General features: G+C 48.8%; 1 protein-coding gene across 3 annotated transcripts in view; it reads left to right on the top strand.

Annotated features, from left to right (window-relative positions):
• ETS1 (ETS proto-oncogene 1, transcription factor) overlaps positions 1-18554 on the top strand; it is a 64548-nt gene that overhangs the window by 5843 nt on the left and 40151 nt on the right. For 2 of the 3 annotated variants that reach the window (XM_015884070.3, XM_085526070.1), the window contains exon 3: positions 838-982. In XM_015884070.3, coding sequence (XP_015739556.1) covers positions 838-982 — 145 coding nt within the window. The remainder of the gene's footprint in view (positions 1-837; positions 983-18554) is intronic. The other variant, XM_015884071.3, reaches the window with a different exon arrangement.

The raw sequence follows: 18554 nt of genomic DNA on the forward strand, positions 1-18554 counted from the left end.
AATGACAGCTAGCATTGAAGACCCTGGGCAAGGTCAGATGTAAGCTGTATCTCTGAGCTGGGACACCAGGGGATACAAAAGACTTGCTAGAAAGCAAAATTATCACCAAATTAGGAAGAAAAGGCCACTGTGACACATGAAAAATGTCTAACACGGCTCAATATCTTCCTTTTAAATGGTTCCAAGAATGCGTTTGGCATTTAAACATTGATTGGAAATGAAGCAAAACTGTTTCCATGTGGGGAACTAATAATAAAGAAATGAATGGTTGAAAGCATCCTGAGTTTATTTATGTGTATGGCTGTGTGTATGCATGTGTTGCTATTCTTCTACTGATATATACATGATATATACATGATATATACTGATATATACATGTATGTGGCGCATGTATAAAAATACATAATGCAGTATATGTGTGTATACATCTGTGTGCACATGTGGTCTGTATTTATGTATGGTGGATATATCTGTAAAGATAAATGTAATGTGTGTATATACATAATGGAAGCGATATCCTGAGATTATTTCCATACATCTATATGTGTGTATATATTACATGCATGAAAGTGTATATGTATCAATAATGACAGCTGTACATGCAGCCACACATTCATGCACCTACCTGCCTATGTAATACACACAAGTACATGCAGATAATATATGTGAATAATGTGTTATAAGGTGCTTTCTGACCCCATCGTGTCCTCCTGGCTGCTCAGCTGGGGTGGTTCTGGGCCAGGTCAGGTAAGTGCTTTGTGACTTTATCTTGGAGGGAAGGGGTTGGTTCTGGGTTTGTTTTGCTGTTGAGGTGATGTGATTCCCTCCCTTGCCCAGAAGCAAGGTGCTGGCAGCTGCTGTGAGGACCCTTGGATGCCGTGCAGGCTGCAGTCAGCCTGCTGCCTGCCCAGGACCTGCTGCCCACCATGGGATGAAGCAGCCATCCAGGAGGTGCCCACTGGCCTGGAGCACTATGGCACAGGTAGGAACCCTGTCCTGGGGAATGTGGGGCGTGGGGAGGGCTGGCCCACTCCTCCCTGTGTTGGTGAGGCCCAGTGATGGACAGGTTTAATGTCCTGGTTTCATGAGCTGGTTTCTTCTGAAAGGTGATGAGGCCTCCATGAATGGGAGCCTGCACTCCTGAGTTCTGCTGTTACAGTGAATTTGGGTTTCTGTCCTCTTCCTCCTGGGGATGATGGGCATTCAGTGCTATATGGCTGCAGATGGAGGGCATGGCCATGCTGTACTGTCAGGGTTGGGTGGTTGTGATACACCATACGGTTAAGCTCATGCCCTGGCTTTGACTAAACGGTGCTGCTCTGTAATGCATTCAGACTCTGAAAGTCGTTACAAAATCACCGGTGACTAATTCTTGCCCTGCACTTTGTTCAACCTGTGAAGCAGAACTTCAGCTTGGGCTACTGCTTGTGTAACTGACAGAGCAGGGCTCTAGGTCTGTACCCAAAGGTGTGATATAAGCAAAGGGCTTCGGGCTTTGGTGCAAGCCCCATTTCCCCTGCAGTGTGCTGTGTTTGCTGCCCTTGTGCCATGTATCTCGGAGGCTTTCCCTGTCCCCAGCACAGTGATTCAGCCTTGGGAAGAGGTACCACCAGGTCTCACTTCCCAGCTGTTCTGTGGCAAAAGGGAGGGCTCAGGTACACCATGGCCAACAGCAAAACCAAGTGAAAGAGCTCGAGTTGCATGAATGTGACCTTTGCAAAGGGCCAATATGAAGTTTATGTTTCACTTAAGTCCCACATAAGCCTATCGTGAAGCACATAAATCCCATGTAAGCTTTTGCATGGCATGTGCTGGTCTTCTGTGACTTGTTCCTGGCTTGTTAGTTATGCACATCGGCCCCTTGGGAGGAGAAAAGCCCTGATGTTTAGAGACTTTTTGCAACTAAAGAGTTCAGCAGAACCAGTGACTGCTGCGGTCAAACGTACAATTCGAGATCTCTCCTTGGCAAATATTCAGGCATTTCAGTTTTTTTCCTTTGGTGAACACTTGTGTGTTTGCTGGATACGAATGGAGAGCTGTGGCTGGAGAAAACGTCTGCTGTCTATTCCCAGCCGTTCTTCTTTCAGCTCTTTTGCTCAACTCCTGTGGGTGACCTCTCTCAGCGTGATGTCAGCTCTGCTCTGATGAAATCTGCTCTTGCAGCATTTGGATTCACTCAAACATTTTGCAAATCTGTGCCTGGAAAGTTTTCTTTGTGTGTGTTGTTTTTTTATATCCCTTTCCATCCCCTCTCCCCTTTTCTATGAAAGCGATTCCTCCAGGGACCAACGTATCTGTAACCCAGATCTCTGTTACCCCGTGCTGGGTCTGTGAAATTTCTTGCTGCAGAGATTAGAGTTCAAAGCTCATTGGAAAAAAGAGATGTCACTGTCTCTAGCAGGTTTGAGTCCATCTTGGAATACATTGGGACTCGTTGGAGAGGCCTCTAATTCTCATGCAGGACCTAAGACTTAAGTTCAGCTCCTTCCTGTTGCAGTGTGTGGTACTCTTTCTCTTATTATTACTGTTATTTTAATGCTCTGCCACTTCTTTCAGAGTCTTGAGGGGTTTCTAATTTTAAATGAGAGGAAACCCTCATTTGTATATACTGCTAGGAACAGTCTTTCATTTCTCCTTTGTGTTTTGGGTGTGCATGAAAGCCATTTGTCATCTATTCTTCTGCTATACTGGAAGCTATTTTAGTTTTCATGGTCTTGATGTTGGTGAAAGAAACAAGTCAGCAAGGAAAATGCAAGTGTGAATATATCCTCTTGCAACAGAAACCCACAACACTTCTCCAAGTTTTAGAGCTGCTTGGCTTTGTTGAAAGATATTTTGCCTTTGAAGCTCAGGTGAGTTTATTTACATTGTGCTTGAAGTCTGCTAAGATAATTTGGTGATATGTATAAAGAAAAGCCCAATGTGGGTTTGATTTGTAGATAAGGATAAGAAGAGGTGGGCTTTATTTTATGTGTTTTATTACAACATGAACTTGGAAGTGATGCATTGTTGTGTTCACTTGTTAGTTTGCTGTCACAATCTGCAGTGCACAAGTCAGGACTGTGGCTGCACCAAGAACAGGCTATGAATGGGTCCATAGCAAGTAAAGAGGTTAGACCAAGGGTGTTAGAAAACAAGCAGTGAGCACTGCCTGCTTTGGAAAGCTGGCTTCTGTGGGAACAGAAGAGACTGTTACTCATTAGCTGCATGATCTGGTGACCTGAAATCAAGAGTGTTGTGAAGCAGCAAAGGCACTAAAAGGATGCTGTCACACTTAGCACTGGGATTTCCAATTCTTAGGGGAATAGTATCCTATTATTACTCCCTCATAATATTTTTTTGGTGGCTACAAGGTTAGGCACAAAACTGGAGAGGAGGAAAATGTTTGATAGCAGCATCATAATTTCAGCACTGACATTGGCCTGGCTGTGTTGTCTTTCTGAGCCAAGGTCACTTTGACAACCCCTTCCACTATGAACTGGTTTATTTTGCTTAGTGATAGGGGAGATAAAACTGTTGTTAATGGCAGGAGAAGGATGAAATGCCTCTGGCGGAAGAAGTTTCTCTGATTGCTGTGCTGACTTAGCGCACTTGGACTGAAGGTGTTCACAGCCCTTGGACACTAATAGGAACCTCTGTGTGAGTGAACTTGCTTTCTCTCAAATGAAGGGGTTTGAATTTGAATTCTGCAAGACAAGGAATGAAAAATGTTTTGTAGAGAGGTGGTTAGAGCTGTGGGTCTGACCCTGCTTCATTGGCTAGTGCTGCTTTCAAGGATTTCAGTGCCAGCACAAACAGAAATCATTGCCATAGGATGATCCCAAGCACCCAGATCTGTAGGAGGACCCAGTGCAGAGAGGACAATTTGACTTGGTCTGTGGCTGATACTGTTTGGACACATTATTTCTCAGCCCACAAGAAAGGGTTTGTTGGCTTGGGGGCAGTGTGCGTCCCTAATGCAGCCCTGCATCCAGCTCCCTGGTGCTTGATGGACATCTTGTCTTGGGTTCTACAGCCTGGGCTGCAGCAGTATCATGCTGGATTTGGCAGGAAAGCAAAGCCTTTGGAGTTGAAACAAAGCATTGCAGCACATTGCACTGCCCCACACCACGTGGAGATGCCCTCCCTTTGTACCCACCCCCCTAATTCTTGCTGTGATCTTTCTCCAAGCTCTGCTCTGGGCTCAGAGTGCACTGCAGGCAGAAATCATGTGGGGACTGCCTGCATCCATTGCAGACTCTCTCTGCTTCTCCCCACCTTGCCCTCCTATGCTACAAGACCTGTTCTTTACCCTGCTGGGTCCTGGTGGAGATCCCCAGGGGGAAGCTCTTTCTGTGAGCACTTTCTGGGCTGTCTTCCAGGCCCATGCATGGAGGAAGGGAGCATGGGGAGGGGGAAGGTGGAAGCTGACCAGGCTCAGCCCGATGGCTTCTCCAGCTGCAGCACATTTTCCAAGTGAAGCTTAGGGGGGGGAAAAAAAATCTGCATTTTTTTTCATGTCCTTTTATCCTATTTTTAACTGTGGCCTCCTTCCTTTTCTCAGCCTCCTCCAACACTTCCCCCCCTCCCCTGTGCTGCTGCCTCCCCCGCACGCTCTCTGCAGAGATGAATGGGCGTCTCTTTGCAGGGCACGCACATCTGCTTGCGGCTGTGAGACCCTGCAGGACTTCTCAGGCAGCTCACAGCCCGGCTGTCCTCTCTCCCTAATAAATGAGGAGTGGGCGAGGGAGAACGTGGAAGAAGGTGAAGGGAAACGGCAGTGGGTGGAAGAAGCAGTGAGCCACTACTGAGCGGGACCAAGTGGCAGATACCATTCATTTCAAGGCTTAATAAAAGTCATCTATGCAAATGCCTCTGCCCAACCCATTGCTACTCATTCCCCCAAACTCAGAGCTTGCCCCAGTTCTCCTCTGTTGTCCCACTGCAGCTCTGCCAAGGGATGAATGAGGCCTTTCTGCTGGGCTTTGTTGTCATCCTCCAGCCGGAGTGGCGGTGCTGCCTCACACAAGCCTTGGGCTCTGGCGCTGTTTATAGCCTGGCTAGAATGAGTTTCTTTGACCCTTTTTTCTTCCTGGCAGTCTTCGGGTGTCTCATTGACTACAGTTCAAGTCATGTCACACCTACTATAAATGGGCACTCTGGGTTTGTTGGAGGGCAGACACAATTTTCTCCACTAACGGCACTTACTTCAGTCTAGAGGCAGAAAAAAGATCCCTCTATGTCTTATGAATGAGTTGTAAAGCCATGGGCTGCCTGTGTCTCCTGGCACTCCTATAAGGGTCCTATGAAGGATACTGGGCTGCCACTGATTTGCTCTCCAGGTTAATGGGAAGTGATTGGTGTCTGATTTGTGTGGATCTTCTTTGTTCTGTAGGTGAGGAAAGACGTGCAGGTGACCCTGTGATACCTCAGTGTGCTCCCTCTACATCCCCTGCTGTAACCTGCTGCGAGTCAGCACTTGGAAAGGTTTATTTGCACTGAAGCAAGAGAATGACAAAAATCCAGGCTTTCGCTTTTCTATTTGTTTCCTGCCTGACCTTGGAAAAATCCCTGTCTTTCCTCACAAAGACAAAGCCCAAGGGAGATCCTTGCACGTTGGGTTGTCACCAGAGAATGAGCACTGAGCTCTTTTCCCACTTGAGCTGCAGGCTTGTGTCAGCTGGAGATCAGCTGCTGCGTGTGGGATGAATCGTGCTCTGAACAGAGGATGGTGCTGGGTGGAAACAGGGAGAGTGTTATACTTCTCTGGGGGGTGACACCTCCAGATTTGCTGGGGGCCACCTCATGAAGGGGGTTTTAATGCTCAGCCAGAGGGAGAATTCTAGATGTTCTTAAAACACTGCACCAGAACCATCAGAAATGTGAGCAGTACTGGTGGCTTTGGCACACTGTGGGTAGGGCTCAGTTGATGCAGAGTCCAAGAGGAAAGGAATGGAAAAATGGGCTGTTCCTCAGTGTACTGAGGGTGACTGTGGATGCCTCTCATTGACTTGGTCTTGGAGTAGTATAGGTCCTTGTCTAGGGATGGAGGGAACCACCCTCTGAGTGCACCCACTTGTTTGTCCATAGGATAAGGCTATCCTGTGCCACCCTATGCTTACTTGAGCAAAGCCTCACAAAGCACAGATGCCTCGTTGTTCTTTTCCAACCTTGTTTGCCTACAGAAGTGTGCTGGGACCCATGAGTGCTTGCTTCTGGGGGCAATGAGCAGCTGAACACCTCTCTGGGGACTTTGGGTTGCACGTGGCCAGCCCTTCCCACAGCAGTGCCCTCAGAGGGCTCTGTGCTGGCCAGAACGAAGCCAGCTTCTATTTGTGGCTGGGCGATGCTGGAAGAGCAGTGTGGGTCTGTACAGGACAGGCAGAAGGAGATGTGGAGAGCATGGGGGGCTGGGACCCTGCAAACAGCCTGTTTCTTTCAGCTCCTGGCAGCGTGAAGCACCTCTCTCTCCCTCCAGATGTTCACTGTGTTTATAGCTGCTGAAGCAAGAGACTGAACTCTCATTAATACGTTTCTCTCTCCCTCTCTTGCAATGAAGCCAGAAGTCTCAGCTCAGAGATTGCAGCTGGAAAGGAGCTGAGGGTGAGGGGTGGGAGAGAGAAGGGAGGTGTATGCAAGCCTCCTATCCCATTCAACTCCCCCTCTCCACTTTCCTCCCCCCGAATCCTCCCAAAATACACATGCCCTGAAAAAAGAAAAACACTAGCAGATTTTTTATTTCAGAAAGTAAACACTTAGGCCATGGGGGTCTGGAGGTTATGGGAAAAGAGGAAACCATTGGGCTAATCAGGCTGGGACACACTTCCCCTGCTGAAATAAACCAGAAATCATTGCATTACAGGGTGCTGCCGTGGTTAACCCTGGTGCTGCCAACACAGCTGAGCTGAGGAGCTCGGAGCCTGCCCACGTGCTTTTCCCCCCATTCCCTGGTTTATGGCCAGAGCCAAGTGCTGATGCAGAAGAGGGGCCAGCGCTCTGCAGAGGCCCTTTGGCATGCTGGTCCTTTGGGAATGAGATGTTGGGAATTTTTAGTAGGAAATTAAGTGTTGTTTTTTTTCTTTCCCCTTATGGTTTATGAGCCATCCTATAGAATTTCATAGCTATTCTTGCCTGAGAACTCTGTCTGACTGTTGCAAACATCTACAGAAAGGAAATCTTTCTCTGCTTGGATCAGCAGGTTTCGGGGCTAATACCTGCAGACCTTTGAACACTTCTTTTCAGAAGGCTTTTGATTCTCCTTAGAATTGTGTTAGGTGTATAACTGTAAGGTTGCCTTTGACTTGGTTGCAGTCTTTTCATGATGGATTCCTTCCTACTTTCTTTTACTCCTGTGTTGGCCAAACACAGTATATGGGATCTGTGTGTGGAATGGGGGACCTTTGGTGTATACATACAAAATATAGCTGTAGCCCAGGTGTGAGTGAGCTAATAGCCCTATGTGCCAGCTTTACAAAGATATCCAGTTACTCTCTCTAAGCCTGGCCTTGGACTTGCGCTGTCTCCTATCAGTTGCCCACTATAAATGGATACTTGCTATCTGGTCTCACACATCTTAAGACATGCTGCAGTTACCTGGGTTTCAGAAAGGCTGGATCTCCAGGCATGAATGTTTATCTCCATGGATCTGTTTCATCAGAGCTCCTTGCTGTGATTGCTGACCCCCTTTGCATCCTGCCAGGCACAGACAGATCTGCAGTGAAGCCCAGATGGGTTTTACACCCAGTTCCTTGGCTGCTTTGGGAATCCAATTCTTAGCAAAATGCTCATAGCTGAATTTTGGCACCCTGCTCCTATGCTCTCCTTGCAAGCCTTCCCTCTGCCAGCAATTACCCCAGAGAGACTCAGCTGAAAGGAAAAACCAGCCCTGAGCACTTTGTAGTCAGGGTAAAGTGATCTTTCCAGCGATGTTACTGAAGAAGGCTTTACCTCATCTATTACTGTGTAAGTGTTGGTGGTGAAAGGTGCCATCACCGGTTCTTTGAGCCGTCAGCCAGACTCTTGCAGTGTTCCACCAGAAGGCAAATCCCCAGATAGCGATGATAGGGGAGTGCTGCAGACCTGCTGTGTCCCACCCCACTATCTCAAGAATGCATTTGAACAGGAGCTGTTCTTGCAGCCTCTGGAGGCTGAAGCTTCAGATGGCAATCAGGCTGTATGGTGATAGTCCCACAGGGCAAATTTCCAAACTTTTGGAGCTGGTGTTCAGCTCAGATAAGCCCTGGAGAGCTCAGATACTTTATCTGAGCCTTATCTGAGCTATTTGCATCACTACAATCTGAGAGACCACGCTGTCAGACGCTTGGGGAGGGGAGTGAGATGTCTGAGGATGGGCTGTCTGTCTGTCATGGTATTTTGAGCGTACAGACACCTTCAGGAGGACTGAGCTATCCTGTGCCACATGCAGCTCAGAGAGCTTGTATGCAGGTTGGTAGATGGGGAGCAGAGAGGGGAAACACCGTGATTGGAGCCACATGGTAGGAAGGATGGAATGAAGTCCGACATTCCCCAAAAGTCCTACAAGAGATGTGCATCCTTTAGCACATCTGACTGAGGTCATTGTGTCAAACAGCTCCAAGGTTTGGAAGACTTTGGCTATGTAACTTAACAGAAGGTCTTCAGACATCCAAACTGTGCTGATTTCCACCAGAGTGAGATGTCTGAACTATTTACAAGGCTGCCTGTGGCCACTGCGTGGCAATTTCTTTTTCTGGAGATAGAGATGATTAATTAATTGCCCATTTTATGGCAATACTTAATTCATCGAGATCAGGCAAGTAGCTAGAAGTCTCTGGAGAATGGTGTTGTGTAAGCGCTCGAAGAAACCAATGCAGCAAAAAGCCATCTTAACCAACACCAAGCCATTGGTGTGACAGTCCCCTTCAAGCTATGTATAGCCTGCTGAACACGTGCTGCAGTTTACACAGCTCTCCGGATGGGCCTCCCCCTGTGGGGTTTTGTATCAATAGGCTTTGAAACAGTTGCAGTGGGTCAATTGTTGGGTATTCCACAATGAATTAAATACTGGCTGCCTCTGGCAGCAGTCAGGGCTAACAAGGCTGTGAGTGAACCTTGGGATGAGGGTGTCTCTGCATTGAATGGAGGAGATGCAGAAAAGCTGCTGGCTTGTTGGCTTCCAAATGGCTTGTAGGAGTTGTAGGGAAAGCTTGGGGTGGGATTCAAGGTTTCAACCTTTAACTCTGAAGCTAATTGCAGCCTGACTGGAAAGGGGCCGCCTCTCCCCTGCTATGTGGGAATGCTGCCATTGATTTCAGCAAGAATATTGGGTACACGCACCAGAAAGTCATATAATAAGAATCAACAGTTCATGACATGACTTCCCTTCCTGGAAAGGGAAACGAGGCCGCTGACATGGCATATGTTGTGTGAGCAGCAGTACATGGCAAAAACACTTCTAGTTATTTGTGCTTTCCGTAGCAGAATAAATTGCTCCACCAAAGCGTAGACGTGATTTTAGGAAGTAATGGCCCAAGCCACTTCTCATCAGTGATGGTTTTTCAGGCGTCTGAAATGCTTTTCTCTCCAGTTTGTATGATTCACTCTCCACATCCTAAGTTCAAGGGGTGCAGCGGGCATTCGTTTTGGCCAGACTGATGTCAGCGTTGAGGTAGAATAGGAAAAAAAGAAGGAGATGCCCCAAGGGAGCTTGCTCATGGAAAACTTCTAATTTGGTCATTCCGGGCATCTTGGAGAAGAGGCTGCACTTGGGACATTTTAGCCTAGTTTTGCAGGCTCGAGAGGCATGAATAATTATGGAAAGCAGTGATGGAAATAAAGCCGGCATCTTAGTCCTGCTCTGGACCAGCTCTTCACTATGCTGCAAGCCTGGGGTACCTATGTCTGCTGTGAGACATCTCCAGGGACAATGAAACCTTCTCTTCCCTGTTTTGCCTCTGCCCAGCCCTACAGGACCAGATGCTCCCTTTGTCTGCAGCTCCTGTTGTGTTCCTATCCAGGCAAACAGCTACTACATGAAAGTAGTAGCAGCTTCCCTTGCTTCACAGTAATCAAAGTGACAAGATAACGAGGCAGCCTGGTAGCCTGCTTTGCCTTACACTTGTGCTGAATTCCAGGCTAGTGTCAGCTCAATCCCTACCTAGATGAAATACTGCTTTTTTTGACTTTCTTCTATTCATTTGTTACTGCTAAAAGTGATGGATTGCTCTGCAGAAATCATCAATATTTTGTCAAAGTGAAAGCCAAACACTTCCAGGCATAGCTCAGCTTTTTCTGCTGCTGCCTGTGTTGATGCAAAAACAAATCTCTGTGGGAAATGCCAACATAGAAAGAAAATGGGGAAATACATTGGGCTGTTCTGCACGATGCTTCCCTTGCTCTCAGATTCAGACCTGAAGGGCTGCAGGGTTGAGGGTGGCTGAACCCAAGAGGTCAACCTGGATCACTCTTAGGTGTTATTTAGCAAACTGGTTCAGTCAGCTCTGTTGGCATATGGAAGCATCCTGGCTTGTGCCACCAAGTGTCTGCAAGGGACGCTTGTGCTCTCCATTCCATCTGTCAGGATGTAATGCTTCATCCAAGCTACAGCTTCATTTGAGCTACAGCTTCAAGCCATAAGAACTGCTGTTTTTAGGATTCATCAATCTGCTCCTGTCTTGTTGCACGTTGCCCTGTCTTCCTTTCCCCTACATTTACACCTAGTAAGGCTGTCTGTCTGTCTCCGTGTTTGGTGTAGCAGATCCTTCCATAACCATCAGTCTTCCAACATCCTTCCCTGGGGCCTTGCAGGCTGCAGTTAGCAGCAGACAGTGGCAGGAGGACTTTCCCCTCCACACCCACCTGAGACAAAATGGTTTTAGTGGGGCTCTCCCACGCCTGCCAAGTGCATCTTGACGCTCCCCTCCCCGGTGCTGCAGTTCCTCACTTCATTAGCACTGGAGATGTTTATAAATGGAAGAGATAATATTTTTCATTTCCAGTTTGGGTTTCCAGGGCAGCCACTTTCTACAGCACTTAGGAAGTTTAGAGAAGATGAGGTTATATAAACGATTTTTTCCCCCCTGGGTTCTTATTAATCAAGTGGCTTGCAGAGCCATTCCCATCGCTTCAGGATAAAGGGCACTGGCTGGGTGAGGGGAGGCAGGCAGTTAACACGAAGCTTTTTTGGGGGGGGCAGGGAGCTTTTGCCCTTTTGATGCATTTGTGATGAGTGAAGCAGCCAGACCTGGCTGTTTGGGTTTGAAAGTGTGACTGGAGAGCTGTGTGTTGCGCTTTTAGGTTACAGGCAAGAGTTGCTTTGGGCTGCACTCTGGGATTTGCCCCTGGTAGGCCATCAAGCAAGTCACGTAGCATCTTTGAATGATGATCTACCTGGCTCTGTTGATGTATCCTTGTAAAAATTGATTATTTGATTAAAAATGTTTGCACTGCCTGAGCATAGGGGAAATATGGTTTTGACAGCAATGAGTTTCTCCCAGTGCTTTTTACAGTGAAACCCTATGGATGTGCACACACATCTATGAGCTAATTAATATATTTCCTGGCGAGCTCTGATGCACTTTTAAAGCTTCCCAGCACTTTCCCACCCAGGCACCAGGAGCAGCTCCTGCCCAGCATTGCTGTGAGCATCGAGGGCAGCTCATGGGCTTGGAAAAGAGGAGTGAGCTACAAGTCAGTTCCTCTTGTTCCCATCAGAACGAAACTAAGATCTGTCTCCTCCTTTGTGCCCTTCCTCCCACTGCCTCCCCATGACTAGAGCTGAGAATGGGGGTCTCTCTGTTTTCCTTGGGTGGAACTAGCTCTGGCTGAAGCAGCGGATCCAGCTGTTGCAGTCCTGGAGCCGAAGGTCCACAGGAAATCAGCTCGTTATTCTTCTGACCCACATTTCAGCTTTCCAGCCATGTTCGCGGTGTGAAAACAATGATTTAAATAGCCAAGGGTGGGAAATAATGATTTAAAGGAGGTAAAGGTAATATTTGCAACTATTGCTGACTGTACACTTGGCAAAGGGATGTTGTATTTCTTCCGGGTCTGGGGATCATGTGGGAAGCAGTGAGGGGAAGGTGTTGAACATCTGGAGTGATTTAGCAGTTTTGTGCCGTTGTTTGAGCCTGTGTGCTCATGGTGCTGCAAACGTAGCTGCCCCTGAAGAATTGGGATGGAGTGATGGGGAGAGAGGCTGCTTGCTGGAGCAGGTGCACACCAGGCTTTGCAAAAGAGCAGCGTTGACCCCATGGGGACAGGTTGATCTCTAAGGTCCCTTCCAACCCGCACGAGACTATGATACTATGATATGATATGACATCACAAGGATGATGCACCTCATCTGCACCTGAGCCCTGCCACTGCAGCCTCCTTGAAGAGCTGAACTGTGTGCAATGAGGGTTTGTTATCAGGTTATTTGGGATGTTTTTGTTTACATTTCCAAACTCTTTCCCACTTGATAATGCCAAAATGAGGAGATGAAGCTCAGGTTGAGTGACACATGATTTTCCCTGCTTAGTTTCTTTTTGCTATGTTAGCCCAATGAAAGGCATATGGAAAAAGAAAGTGGTTTGTTTTAACCAAGAATGTATTTAGGACAAAATATTGGTGTCTCTCTTTTTTCATTCCTCTGGCTACCAGCAAGCCAGAAAAAACACAAATAAATCAGCTATTTGCACAACTTGTGCTGCGAGCAGGGGGCAAGTGGAGGGAAGGAGCCGGTTTGTGTGCCGAACTCCTTCTATCTCTCCATCTCCATTCAACGGCTTTCAGGAGATAATTAAAAAACCGAAATAACTGGTGATGATGATAGCTACATAATGAGTGACGATGCTCGGAGTCGAAGGCCCCTACCGACCAGCTGTCTCTTGTCCATTTACACCAGCGAGGATTTAGGACTGAGGCGAGCTAATCAGGAGACCCTCATGGGGAGAGAGGCGTGTTATTTAATTAGCTTCACAATGGACTGACTGGGAGGCACGTGGTGGCTCTAATAGAAGGAGATAGATGTCCTTTTAGCTGGGCTAATTGTTAGGAAATAGCAGAGCCTTTGTTCAGCCCCAGCATGTGGCCTGTGATCTCGCAGAGCCCAGGGGCTGCCCGCTTATAATTTTAGACAGATCTATTCAAGCCTGCTCTGTAGCGCGGGGCAGAACAAGACGGGCATTGTTGTAGAGCCAGGATCGCTGTCCAAGAAAACCACCCGAAAAACCCAAACACGTGTAGAGCAGAATATTTCTCTGTCGTTCATTCACTATCAGGCCCGGCTGCCAAGCTGAGACAATTGGGAGCGAGGAGGTTTCCAACGCACGGCAAGGGTTTTCCTCTTTGAAACACTCATATGGGAGAATCCTTCACCCAAGGAGTGTCTCTGCCAGCATCGTACCTGGGTGGGCAGCTCCAAGGTTTGATTGCTGGGAGTTCCATCCCATAATTCCCCATAAACATGTGCTGCAAGCACGGTGTACATGGGTGAATGAGCCATGAGTTAGCTCCATAGATTTTGCATAAGCGCCTGTTGTGTTTGAGGTGGGACCATGGTTTGGGTTGGAGAGACCTTGGCCATTGTGGACATGGTGCCTGTGAATCCCAGAGTCCTGCACACCAGGAGATGGGAATCCTGGTCTGTCATGAGCTGTCCCCTCAAATCTCTCCATGGCTTGACCCTGTCGTGGTCCCTTTGTGAAGTGAGAAAGCATCCTTCTGTTAAACAAGGGAGATGGAGGCACAGAAGTCTGTAAGAGGTCATGTGGAAATATTGACCAGGAATTAAACTCCCATCTTCTGAGCCTCTCTGTCCTGGCCACAGAGTTAACCTGAGGGTCACTGCACTCAAGTGTTTGACTCCCCTGTGTTGACCAGATCCAACTGTCTGTGTGCAACTGTGTTTTTCTGGTGGCTGCCATTTCTCAGGCTCTGAATTTGTACAGGTTGGCACTGCATTGTTGGTCATTGAAAGGTGCTTTTGAGGCTCCCGACACCTTCATGAAAACAAAATGCAGCTGTTGTTTGACATTTTTTCAAGTGTTGGCTTTTCTTCTTGATTCTGAAACAAGGAACAGAGAAATGTTGGTGAATGGCATCCTGATTTGCTTCACTGGGGTATTTTAGGGACCATCCAGAATGAGTTCAGTAACCTTTATTGCTGGAGATCAGTGAATGTGAAGGGTGAAGCTGTGAGCAGAGATGTGTTGTTGAGGTCTCAGCTGTTCATTTCTGCTGTGGATGAGACTGCCTGAGATCTGACTAGATCTGTAGGACGAGAGGTCCCACAAATGAGGTTTGATGTGTTTTAGCCATGCATGCTGGGGGTAACTGAGAGTATCATCAGTTAAACAGCAAAACCATTGGGTCCTGTTTACCAAAAAACTCAGTGCTGTCACTTGAGGAGGAAAGGGAAAATGTACCAAGAGCAAACAGAGCTGCAGAACAGCTTACGAGGATTTTCCATCCAGCCATCTATTCCAGCAAGGCAACGAGTGAGTGACAGCACCCCCCGCCAACGAAATTCAAGGCAGAATTACATCGCTCCAGCTCACATTAGCTAATCAGGTTATGAAGCAGCATGGGACCGCTGGGAAGCCAATAGCAGGAGACACTTGAAGATGCTTAAGCAGCTTGTGAGAGCTCTGATTGAGGTACCCACGGAGCTCTGACCAGCGCTGTGCTGTGGGGCTCTGTGCTGGGTTCCTGCCGCCTCGCTGGCCACAAAGATGCTTTTGTGAGCCATCTCCGCTGGGAAGCTAATGAGAGCAGGAGCCGAGGAGGCTCGGAGGCGGCTTCCTCCGCTCGCACCCGGAGGGCAATCAGAGGACGTTATTGTGGCAGCATCTGGGCTGCTCGGGGCTGAGTTGAGGGCTGAAGTCTGCAGCTCTGTGGCACGAACAGAAAGTCGTTTTTAGGGCAGGTGGTGCAGAGGATGGGGACCCTGCGTGTCTCTGGGCACGGAGCAGCCATGGGACCCCAGGGTCTGTAGCCACCTGGGCCACAGAGAAGCCAGCATTTCATGATGGACACCATCTCCTGCCCACACACATAAGATGAGGGAGCCTTCCCAGCCAGCAATGCAGGGCACACAACATGTGCTGCTTAATGGGCTGTATTTGCGTGCCGGCTGCTTAGCCAACAAGGGGAGGCTGCTGTCACCAGGACTACTAACCCAGCATCCCTTTACCAGCATACAACAACTCGCTCAAATGCTTCCCAGCTATTACGGCTCTTGAAAGAATTTCTCATCTAGTTTTAAATTCCAGGAAAGGTATCTCCCTGGGGAACAGTCATGGCAGCTGCTTGCTCCTTCCTCTCATTGCAGTGGGCCACCTCCACACCCAGAGCCACCTCCCTGCTCTTTCCTTTCTTGGAGTGGTGGCTGCTGCTCTTTCCAACAATGACCCTTTGCCGTAAGTCCTTTCATGTCTCCGTTTCTCCCTGGAATTGCACAACACTTTTTTTTTTCTTCCTCTTTGCTCCTGACTTTTGTCTCCTGCCCTCTGGTTATTGTTTGCTTGACAAAGCATCAAACCGAGGCCCTGACCGCTCGCAGTCATTAAAAATCCCATGGTAGTTTTGGGGAAGGCTCCAATTTGGCTAATTACATTCTGCCATAAATATCCCCCTGCAGTTTTAATTGGTTATGGTGTTCTTCATTTCCTGTCCATAACAGCTGGGTGGTGGGGCTCTGTGTTCTTACGTAGCCACTGTGTTCACCCCAAAGCTGGCTGAGTTTTGGGGCTGGGAAAGCACCTTTGCTCACCCAGCAGTAGAGGATCCCAGGGCAGCAGCAAAGAGGTGAGCAAACCCAAGGAGCTGTCCCAGATACAACATCTGGAGGAGAGCCCACAGCTGCCAGCTTGCAAAAAGGCTCAACAGGAGTAGATGTGGCCCTGCTAATGGGAAGGGCCAGCCCCAGCTAGGAGAGAGCTTGAGTCCACATTGCAGAAGGGCTGTGGTGTCCTCACACCTTTCCTCAACTCGAAATGAATAATAATCATTATTCATTTAAACCAAGGTTAGTCAGCATCCCTGGAACAATGTGCCATTATTGCCTGTCCTTTCTTTGTTCCAAACTGTTGAAAAACAATCGGGCTGCTTTGCAGAGGGAGGGCAGATGGTTATCTCTGACCGACAGCAAAACCTTTTGACTGTATTAATGGCAGGAGGGCCGTTGTCCACAGCCCAGCATCCTCCCTCAACGGGGGAGAACAGGAACAGATATTAATATTGAAGAACAACCGAATGGAAAAGGAGGGCGAGTCTTGGATGTTGAAGAGGAAAGATTTTTCTGAAGCCTGTAAGCAGCAAATAGGAACCAGTTGCTGAGGCAAAGTCATGTTTGGCAGGTCTTGGACTCCAAATGGTCACATCCCAGCTGAAGAAACTAATCAATGGATTCCTTCCATGCCTTCTGCGAACACTGAGCCATTGAGCGGCTCAGCTGGAGTTCAGAGCCGGGGCTTTCATGTTGCAGGCTCTGAAGTGAGCACAAATTAAGGCAGTCGCTAGGATGGAGTCGAGTTTGAAGGAGAGATTCAGCTGCCCTGGGAGGAAATTTCTGTCCACAGCCTTTCTCTTCGTTTCCCCCACCTTCCCTCTACTTTGAGATCTGTTGCCCCAATGCTGCTCTTGGAAGTGCTCCTCATTATCCTGCAAAACAAAACAGGAGTTTGGGGGAGCTCAGAGCCCCCTGCAGCCATGTAGCTGTGTCTTAGAGTCATCAGCTCTGCAGGATCGGCGCTGAGCCAACATGCCAGGAGTGTGTGCATCTTCTCTAATAAACAACACACAAGCTGCAAGAACAGTCTTTATTAGAGCCCTTGTATGGGTCCAGAAGAAAGGAAGCCTCAATACAGGTGCATGGGACTTCAGCCAGTCCGTAATGCTCACAGGAGAGGCCGAGCCAAATGTATCAGCCCACAGGAACAGGGCTAAAGCACAGACACCTGAGAGGCAGCTGGTGCCTTCTCAGCTCAGCATTTTTATCCCAGCAGCAGCTCCTCTGCTGCATCCAGGAGCATCTCCGCCCGTGGGAGCCTCCTGCATGGTGTCAGCAGCTCATCCCCATCAGCTCTCACACAGGCACAGCACCACGGCCTCGCTGCATGCCTGCTCTTTCAGCCTGGGGATTGTGGTTTGCTGCAGGAGGCTGCACTCACCCTGAGCACTGCGGGTTCTCAAGCACTAGATGAGGGAACGGTGGGGCCGTGGGGGCCGCAGGTGCTTTCTGATGGCTTCACTGTGGCCAGGAGGCTGCAGCCAGCTGTGGGGCTGCTCCCCCCCCAGCAGCACGCATGCGCTCTCCCTGCTCCCCACCGTGCATCGCAGCCAGCCTTTCTGCTCAGACTCCTCTCTCCTGTCTCTTCCTTCAATCATTACTGTCCATCATATAAGGGGATAAACAACACCAAGGCAGGACGGGTACAAGTCCATCATCCTGTGCAGGGGGGTGGAATTGAGACCAAGTTTTATTCTTGCAGCCAAACTCTCAGATTCATGTGGTTTGTTGCAAATGAAGGTGCTCAGCCTTCGTGACCTGCCTGCAACACCCAGCATGGCTCAGAGCTTCGATAAGCATGCAGGAATCAGGAGGGTGATTGGGTGCCGGTCACAGGGAATCACCGGTGTGGGTGCTGTGTAGAAATGAAGAACTGATCTTGTAAGTGGAGGGTGAACTGGAAATACAAATGTGAGGCACCCAAGGCTGAGCTTTCAGGCACAGCTCGCTGCCCGCTGTGCTTTGCTGGTGTTCAAACAGCCTGAGCTGTCTGCCTTGGTTAAACAGCTGTTGTGTGAGCGAGCATCAGGCTCTGCATTGCTGGCCCCGGCACCTCACAGCTTCTTTTATTTCCACCGACATTTCTTCTATAAATACACCTTGGCTGAATGAGAAAGGCAGCGCTGAAGCTAGAAATACTTCTGAGCTCTAACATTTGCGTCTGCAGCTGAAGCACGTAGGGGGGTTCCTGTTGGATGTGTGTTCACGTGCTCTGCCTCATCCCAGGGTGAGCAGCCCCAAACTCACCCCTCTCCCCATTGCAGCCCCTGGGCCCAGCTTTGCTGTGTCCCTGCGAGCGTGTCACCAACTGCTGAGACTTTCGGAGAGAAACAACCACAAAAACTGGTTGCTGATTTTTTTTTTTTTACACTTGTACCGGTAATTTGACATCTGTGAGTCATAATCTCCTTTCTGCTCTGCTCTGCCGTTTGTGGTCTGAAGTTTTTTGCTACCCAAATGTAATAAAACGTATTTTATGTGAAAACCGATATTCTTCTGTTAAGCTCGCAACGTGCTGGCCCAGTACTCACCTTGCATCTTTCTAGCCGTTCCCAAACCCGTTTGGGCTCCCACCTGCACAAAGCCCACCCGAACTAGCCCTCTTTGCTGGCACACGAGCGGTGCTTAGAGCGTCGCTGTCACCCATGAGCTGACACTTCAGGGCATCGAATAGGGAGAAAATAGCACCTCGAGGTCTTTTTCCCCGCGTGGAAACGGGACTGGCGGTGCCTCAAGGCGCAGCTCAAAGCCCCCCGAGGCAGCTCCGGCTCCGCTCCCCGCAGAGCCGGGTCCGGGGCCGCCTCCGGGGCGGGGGCAGCCGGGT

Source organism: Coturnix japonica, chromosome 34, assembly GCF_054131305.1.
Source record: "Coturnix japonica strain WE chromosome 34, WE-NBRP24, whole genome shotgun sequence".
Classification (NCBI taxonomy): Eukaryota; Metazoa; Chordata; class Aves; order Galliformes; family Phasianidae; genus Coturnix; species Coturnix japonica.